This window comes from Triticum dicoccoides, chromosome 2A, assembly GCF_002162155.2.
Source record: "Triticum dicoccoides isolate Atlit2015 ecotype Zavitan chromosome 2A, WEW_v2.0, whole genome shotgun sequence".
Lineage (NCBI taxonomy): Eukaryota > Viridiplantae > Streptophyta > Magnoliopsida > Poales > Poaceae > Triticum > Triticum dicoccoides.
In genome coordinates, this window is record NC_041382.1 from 736,149,619 (window position 1) to 736,158,710 (window position 9,092).

The window sequence follows — 9,092 nt, forward strand, 5'->3', positions numbered from 1 at the left end:
TGGGTGGCCAAATTATGGGTTGTTTCCCCTTTGCAAGCAAGAACAAGAGTCCAAGACACATCTCTTCTTCAAGTGTCATCACACACTTATGCTATGGAACTTGGTCATCGAGAAGCTTCACCTAGAGCATATGGATACTTCATTTTGGCATTTGGAAGAGACCGTTGAGGATTGGTGGGCTAATAGGACCGGCACGAACACTCGCAATAGGAAGGCAATGGCATCCCTCACCAGGTTGGTCATTTGGACCATTTAAAATGAAAGAAATGCTCGAGTCGCCACAAAAGCAACCCGCCGCCAATCTTGCTCAACATCATCATGAACAACACAAAGCTTTGGATCAACTCGGGAGGCAAGAAGCTAGCAACGATTATATTGTGAGAGTAATCATTCATGTGTTGTTTGAGGGTCATTTGTAAAACTCTGTTCTCTCCATAATTAATAGACGGGGCAAATCTTATGCCTTCATTTTGAAAAGAAAAATATATTCGTGATCAATGTTAACGTTTTTCTCTTGATTGGAAAACCAGTTTCTTGCACAAAGGAACCTGAGATCCTTTTTACGAGATCTTTTAACAAAGTAAGCTGTGTCTGGAAACCGAAGTTTTTACAGTTTTCAGCTTGGTTTCCTGACCTTTTATCTTGTACTAGATGAAACTGCAGCCTTTGAAGAAGAAAAGTAGTGCACCCGCAAAAAAAAAGAGTGGTATACATTTTTTTTTCTTTAGCACAAAGAACAAAACAGAGGATCTACATGCTTCATCAATGTTTGACTGCACAATAACAGAAGCAGATCATGAAATCTAGTGGATCTTCCAACAGGAAGTAGCCCTTATGCAAAAACAATGATGTCAAGGGCTCGGACTGTTCCTTTGAATTGCGTGATCTATTAACAGGAACATAATAGCAACTGAACATACAAGAATGTATATGTGCACCCCCTGCCTTTGGCTACCATACAGAAGCTCATAAAGACCTTAGCAAGAGATCAAAGTCTGATAGCATGACGTGACCATTATCACGTACTCGATATTCTCTGGCTTATTACGGTATATGACTCCCTGCATGTGAAGATATTCAAGCGCAAGGAGAACTTCTGCAACATAAAACATGCAAACCAATGATTTTGCAAGTACAGAACAGATGGCGACACACAAAAGCAAAAGAGAAATATCAAAACATAGAAAAATATATAAAGACTACTGAGTACTCATCCGGAGAGAGGCACACTAAAAGATAAGAAGTATGTACAATCACAGATGAAGTGATAATATATCGGTCTTGTTAGAACTAGGGCTGCAAGAAAAGCTCGAAGCTCGTGAGCCGCTCGAGATCGACTCGTTTTTTGACTCAACTCGAGATCGACTCTAAAAGAAACGAGCTGAGTTTGTACACTTTGTGTAGATCGACCGAGAAACGAGCCGATTTTGAGCCAATGTTGGCTCGCTCAATTTTAGCTCGATAGCTCAACAGAATATCATTATGTTAAATGATCATGCTATATATTAAACGGAAATAAGATAATTTGTTACCATATATGCCGTCCATAATTTTTCTCCATTTTATTTACCAACGAATATGGAAACTTAATTAAGTGGAGAGAAGATTTAGGCCTAATTACGGCACGTGGTCAACTATGTGTTAAATATCCTATATTTTTGGCAAATGCTCCCAGTATATTCGCCTTTTTTTTGTTTTTCATTCATAGTTTTATAATTTTTACCATCTCATTTAGCTCGAAACTAGCTCGAGATCGACTCGAGATCGTTACAAGCTGAGCACGAGTCATGCTCTACAGCTCGATCATGAGCTTCACTTAATTTGAGCTCGCTCGAATTTTCATATGAGTTGAGCTGAGCCAACTCCAACTCGCTCGAGCTCGACTCGTTTGCAGCCCTAGTTAGAACGGCTAGCTACGCTAAGAATAAGAGATGTAGCACATGAGTAGATAACATGTCGCGTAGGGATCTAACGCATGATATGATCCATAGAAACCGAGAAAAAAAAAATTCAAAGTCGGCCACGTAAGATCGACAAAAACAACAAACTAGAAAAAGGTACAAGTACATTTCTTTTAAGGTTATTCAGGTACGCATATGAAAACTAAAACTGCTTTTATTGCCTCATTGCACATATGGAACACTTGATAATGATTCCACACAGATCCAAGTTTATTACCTATTTATGCAGCAGAACAGCAACATGTGTTTACAAGTTTATAAGTTTAGCATGCATAGTAGCAAGGTAGAAATTTGGAACATCAAGGACTACTTTTGGAAACCTGGCCAACATAAGGCAGTGAACTGATAGCGCAGTTCACCTTGTAATCACTAGACAAGTTTAGATTAGCAAATTGATTGATTGGAGTAGTAGATGGCTTTGGAAAGCTTCTACCAGGCTGTCTATGACGAAGAACGTGCAAATTACCACCTGGACAATACTCCCTGCTCTCTGAAGCTTTACAGGTGCCTGCTGGGCAAAGTGTGGTTCCGGCCGCTGTTGACCCAATCCAGGGAAACAAGCTGACTGTGCTTCAAGTTCTAAAGGTATTTTTTGCATGCATTCAGTGTCTGTTTGTTTTTTACAAAAAATCATTTATCATCTCATCCTCTCTATACTGGACAATTGTTCTTTTATAGAAAAAAATCTGTATGTAATCCTAAACCAGTATCCTTTGCTTTCTCAAGGTTTTGGCTTTACACTGACCTGGTTTGTAGATAAGCTAATTACCCTGCTATATGTTGCATAATCTTCCTGCAATTGTTATGACCTTCTATCCTGCTAGCACTGCAGCTCTACTAATTAACACATTAGCACTGGTAGGATGCAGATAGTGTGATGCAGCAGCTGCTCTGGGGACATACCATGAATCCATGGAAGTTCTCCAATGTGATCCAGTGAAGCCGGCCAAGGGACGGAGAGCTGTTCATGGCACCCACATCACAAGAAAACGAAGTTACTGAGTAACTGTTAGTGCACCACGGCATACTACAAATTAACAGATTTGTTCCTCGGACTTGCTGAATCTGCACCTTGTATAAAGTTTGAATTAAAGCATGTTGAACAGATGAGCTTTCATATACCTTGACAAATGATCATGTACAATAGTGAGAGGAAAAAATAGCATCTATGGAGAGAATACTCACTCTAGGAATAATTTAAAATTATTATCCTTGCAACAATAACACCATTAGCTGATTGATAAGCTTGTTTCTTCAATCTTTATATACAACTAACGTTTTTAATAGGACATAACAGATCACTATGCGTCTCAGATACTACTCAAACAACATAGCAATTTGGGGCACAATAAACAAACTGATCCATTCTCCTCACTACATACCGCCAGAATAAGAAATACAGGCAGCCTGCTCTTCATTTCATCTGTCTCGATGCCATCTTATCCAACTAAAGTTGCATTCAGTGGGTTTTTCAACAGAGGCATGAGGCTCTTGTTAAAAAAAATCTGGCAAGCTGTTTTTCTACACCAAGAGAAAATAATTAATGCCATATGCATTATATTAATGACTTATCCATGTGCACTAGGTATTGAACAATATATAGAGACAACCCACTCAGGTTAAATGCACAACGATTTTTGGTGTGGCCTTTGATATGGCTGCTTGTAACCTAACAGAATGTAAGGTACTAAAATATAGTCCTTAAAGTAACCAAAATTTTACTTGCCAGTTTTCTACATTACACAAAAGACCATGTCTCATGTGCATGCTTGTGGTCCATAACAAATGGATTTAGATCTATCATCTTCACTGCTTTGTTCAGTAAACAGTCAACAATTGAGAACATGGTACAGCTTAACGCTTTACTGTCGTAACAAGATTTTATTTAGTTACAGTTAGAATGCATCCATGCTTGGTACTTATATCAGTTTGGAGTTGAGGTTGCACCATCAATCTAGTTCAACTGTACTGATCATGGTCATTTTCTGAAAAATAGGCATACATGTGGACTGGGCTAGTGTGTAATCCAGACCCGATATGGAGTACGTTCACAAGTCTTGGTTGCTGGACAGTTCCAACCAGAAACCGGCCAGGCAAGCAAGACTAGCTAAAAAATCTCTGAAAAATACAATGATTTCTGCTCTAGACAAGTGAGGTAAACTAATTGTCTATGTTAAATAAGATCAAAACCTCTGACTTACTAGTACTTAGTAAGAAGATTATAAAATCTATAGCACTCTATATTAGATGAACAACACATGGTTGCCAACTCCATATTCTTTCAGCCGCAAAGAGCTCCTTGACACAATCAATATTTATTAACCAAATAATCACTGACACAGTAACCTATATGACAACAAGTACACATTATATTACATAGAGAGAATGTCTTGAGCCTATGAGTAGGCATATACTGTCTTTCAATAGTCAACAAACAATCAGGAGCAGGGTTGAGTTGAAAAACAGCACACACTACGGTACCTGCAGGTCAGTATCCCAATGCACGTAGGAATTTTTCTACTACTGATACGGATGTGTTTCCAACTTGCTCAAATAGGTTACTACTTATCTTTGGACCTGAATATTATCGTGTACTTATATTTGAAAGACTAAAAGTTCAATCAAGAATTTGTGATCTGAACAATATTGACCAATATCCAGTTATATAAGGATCAGGTTTCAGAGAATCAGAGATCAACAAACTGCTGCTTGACCTCTCCATCGCACAAATGTAACTTACCCGCAAACTGACAGGCATCAATGCTATTGTTTGGAACAAAAGACTGCTCCCTATACTTTCAGGTTATGTGATCCTTTTGCTTGCAAACTCAGTCTATGCTGCTTCAGATAGCCTGCAGGATCTGAACCAAAGCTACAAGAGCATTTAGCCTTTTGCTTGCAAGCTCGGTAGTGAGATGACGTATACATCATCTCACTATTGAGTTAAACACAGGCCTGCCCCTGATGGTGGAAATTCTCCATTTCACAGGCATTACAGTTACAGTTATAATTCCGTCCATGTTTATTCAATTACAAAGATTTCTGGGGTTTTTCCCCAGTCCGAATTCCTGAAGTTGACACAAGCGCCACTCTAAGAGGTTACTGGATACCGCCACATGCTAACTTTTTGAAGAAAAATGTATGCACTAAACTACATGCCTTCGATGAAGAACTCTCAAATAAGTTGAGTTAAACCCATGTTATCCATCGGACGTGTGATAAACTGCCAGTTCTGATTTAATATGACTGTATGTGATTTCCAAATAATGCAGCAAATGAAGGAACCTAAGGGCAAAAAAGAAAATCAAGATCTTGCAATGGTACCTGAGACACAAAGAAGAGGCGAGACGCTCTCTTCATCATCTCTGGAGCTTTTAATATGGCTTCATCAACTCAAGAACAAGAACCTATCTGTACCATCTTCTTGTGGTATATAACAAGGAGCTTGAGCCCTCCAGGACAAGTGACACACAGAGCTGGCTGCTTCAAGGCATTGGCCTTGCTGGAGCAAGTTATTACATAATAATAATTCTTTACAATCCAATCAGCTCTAGGCACCCAGTTGCATTCAGGAGATGACACAAGGATCAAATAGTGCGCTACCCATTAACAAGGAGAGCCTGAAGTAAGCATCAAGAATACATTCTCAAATTAAGTTTCTCAGCTGCATATACATGTACAAAGGTTGGTGAATCATAGCTGAAAATTTCAGTGTGCAAGTGAAAAATCACCGGTATGCATTAACATCAAGCAGCATCAAGAACTGCACACCACATACTCAAGTCAATTGACTATTCTAAACCCGAGAGAATGGACAATTACACATATCAGCCATCGGCCATTGCACAACTTTACATCCATCACCTTCAGTGGAGAAGTTCTGAAATCACCAACGCAAAAACAGCATCTTAGCGGACAGGTTAGCACATGAAGAACAGACATCTTCATTCCATGAGTAGGTCCATGACCTTTAGACCTGCACGCCTACACTTCTGCCACCTTGCCCACTCAACTTCATCAGGTGGCACCGCCCTGGTCTGAGCTTCTTTTCGCTCATGCGAAGATATCACCTTCTTGGCATCAGCTCCAGCAAGCTCAACCAAAGATCGCGATGTTGTCGGGACTGGCACCTTCGTTTGCAACTCATTCACATCAGCTCCATCTGAAGGTGTCAAGACTGACACCTTCGCTTGCGTCTTCTTCACATCAGCTCTAGCAGCATCATCAGCTTCAGCACGAACTCCAGCAAGCTCCCTGGTCAAGACTGACACCTTCGCTTGCGTCTTCTTCACATCAGCTCTAGCAGCAGCATCAGCTTCAGCACGAACTCCAGCAAGCTCCCTGGTCTGAGCTTCTTTTCGCTCATGTGAAGATATCACCTTCTTGGCATCAGCTCCAGCAAGCTCCACATCAGCTCCAGCTGTAGAGATATCCAGTTTTGCTCGAATCTCTCTGATTGCACCTCGTGCATCATGTCTGGCCCTCATGATAATACGGATCACATCATCAAACTCAAACTTGAGGACATGAACACAGCCGCCCACGCCCAGCAGCTTTTTCAGGCTGAAATGCCCATCAGGACCTCTGAAGTCAAGTTCAAGTGTAGATACCGCCCTCACGGTGTTGTGCAAATTAGCTCTAGCTTCGTTGAAGCTCTTTCTGCAATCGTAGTATCCCATGTCAAACTCAATGACAGCCAGAATCATCAAGAAAGCCAACTTGGACAACCTCCCCCAGTTATGTACAAGTTCCCGAAGCGTGCTAGTTACGTGCTGCGGTGTTGAGCTGTAAAAGTTACCAGTCGTGAACCTTAGTACTGCTGGAAACCTTTCAGACTCGCATACAGCAACGATTGGAAGCTGCACAAGGGGCAAATGATCAGGATCAAACTTCTTAGCCGTTTCTTTTTTGAGCTTCTTGACTTTCTCAACCATCTTCCTGAATACATTTGCGTACACCGCAATCTGCTCACTGTATTTAAAAAGAAGAAGAATGAATATCATTATACAACAGCTACCACTCAACAACTCGGGAGAGGGGTGGGGGGATAAAAAGGCAGTAGCTGGATGCTACATACAGCAGATAACAAAAAAAAATCTGGTATGGAGCCTAACTCAAAAACGCAGGTGAGGAAGGTGGGATCTAGCAGCACCTACTGGATGTAAACTAAGGAATTCATTGCATACTAAGTGAGTTTGTGAAAGTAATTACTTACACATCATGATAGGACTCAGGGGCTCCTTCAAGATCTTTAAGCTCTCCAAATAAGCTCTCCGGGAATACCCTTTTAGCACCACCAAGTCTGTAAAAGTTCCCCTTAGTATACCTGTCTTCGTCCTTCTCAGGAGTTGCTCTAAACAATTGATAGTAAAGATCATTATCACAAAAAATGCACTGCATAACAGAACGCTTAGAGCCTCGTTGGGTTGTCTTCATGAATTCAATCATGTTGAATGTCTCCTGCCAGATAAGTAAATCATTAGAATCTTCACATAGCACTTCCCAATGCAAAATGACTGTACAAAATAATGAGTGAGGGTCTGTATATTATCACACTTATGAACTACCCACTATGAAGGTAGTAACGTAGACTAACATATGCATGTTACTACTCTAAGTTACTCACCACTATGACTAGTCTTATAGCTCTAGGGAAACATGTATAGATACGGAAACATCTAATCATTACAGCTCTGGGCAGAAAGATTGTATACATGGAATGACTGAAAAGTGTGAACTTACATCATCGCCCATTGGTGGGGTGGCCACGACTCCACCGCCAAAGTAATACGACCCACGTGTTCAGTGATGAAACATTCTATCTTTCAGAAGATTAATGTACTCCAAAATATCACAGTCGATGTCAAGCTCAAATCTGGGTAAGGTCTGTACAAAAAACAACAAAGGCACGCATTTAAAAAAAATTCATGCAGGCAGAAATTAAAAATCCAATTGCTTAGGTATCAGCTCCAGAAACCTGTTACACTGAGTGAAACTGAAACAGAGCAGGTTATGGCCCTACATATTCACAGGAAAAATGAACTGGAAATCGAAAATTCATAGTGCTTTATGTTATTTGGGCTTATATGTGATTCATGATGTCATGGATATCATATTTAAGGCCACGTGCCAATAAATGAACAGATAGATACTGTAAGGGGCCATGCAAGAATATGTGAGGCCTAAAAATTTATCAATATTATGGTTTTTGTTTCTATTACAGTACCATATTAGTAATCTGAAGGTTATTCATAAATAAGGAGTACAGTATACAAAGAGAATTCATGTGGTAATGGGAAGCCATATTGCATGGTAATGGTCAATCCAATCTTGATGAAATTCAGAAAAGCCTATACAACTAAACAAGTAGCAGACAAGAATCTATAAAACTAACAAATCAATATTAAATTAGCACGTCAACCACAGGTCATAAGCTATGAAACAAAGGGCATCAACTCACCGAAAGTGATGTCTGCTCCTCTTTGGCAATCTTCAATCGCAGCCCTGCATCTTCTACCGAGAGCTCAAACTTGTCCCGCCTCTTCCCCTTAAATTTGTTCATCCTCTTCTGAACTTCCTTCTCAATTAAAGCATCTAGCATGTCTTCTCGCTCCTCCCGGGTTAGAGAAGAGGACGCACCGCCACCAGCGAACTTGTCCTTCTTCTTCCCGCCCCCCGTTGCTCCGCCCGCTGCTCTGCCCACCACCATTTCCCCGCGCCTTTCTTTTCCTGAGAAACCCTAGACGTCCGTTGGCGCGGGGGCGGGGGCGGGGGGAGGAGAAGCGGAAGGGGGCGGTCGGCGGTCGGCGAAGGAGGCGGTGGGGAAGGGGACGAGGGCGGTCGGCGGTCGGCGAAGGTGAAGGAGGCGGTCGGGGAAGCGGGCGGTCGGCGAAGGGGAAGGGGCGAGGGCTGGGGAAGGCGGCGGAGGGAGGGCGATGTAGGTAGGGTTTTGCGCGCTGGTGGTGGTGTGGGTTTTATATTTGGGCTGAGTAACACGAGATAGCAGGCCTCCATTTCAAATTGGGCCGGCCTTATGAATCGACCCGTCGCCTGCGAGTAAATCGCGCACATCATCCGCTTAGCTAACGGGCCTGAGACAGCTTAGCTTTCTGGTTTTGCAAACCCCGGTTT

General features: G+C 41.6%; 1 protein-coding gene across 1 annotated transcript; it reads right to left on the reverse strand.

Annotated features, from left to right (window-relative positions):
• Nucleotides 1–5,285: 5,285 nt before the first annotated feature.
• Nucleotides 5,286–8,860, reverse strand: LOC119356769. Its single transcript, XM_037623748.1, has 4 exons — nucleotides 8,422–8,860; nucleotides 7,704–7,847; nucleotides 7,177–7,421; nucleotides 5,286–6,932 (listed from the first exon to the last, which is right to left on the reverse strand). Exons 2-4 carry the CDS (start codon nucleotides 7,713–7,715, stop codon nucleotides 5,906–5,908), a joined length of 1,284 nt encoding a protein of 427 aa, XP_037479645.1. The 5' UTR covers nucleotides 7,716–7,847; nucleotides 8,422–8,860; the 3' UTR covers nucleotides 5,286–5,905.
• Between the last annotated feature and the right edge of the window lie 232 nt (nucleotides 8,861–9,092).

Bases quoted from the DNA above. Each gene is read 5' to 3' on its own strand.
- LOC119356769 (XM_037623748.1), bottom strand. The intron at 6,933-7,176 runs GTAAGTAATTAC...TTTTAAATACAG, and splicing joins CCTGAGTCCTATCATGATGT to TGAGCAGATTGCGGTGTACG.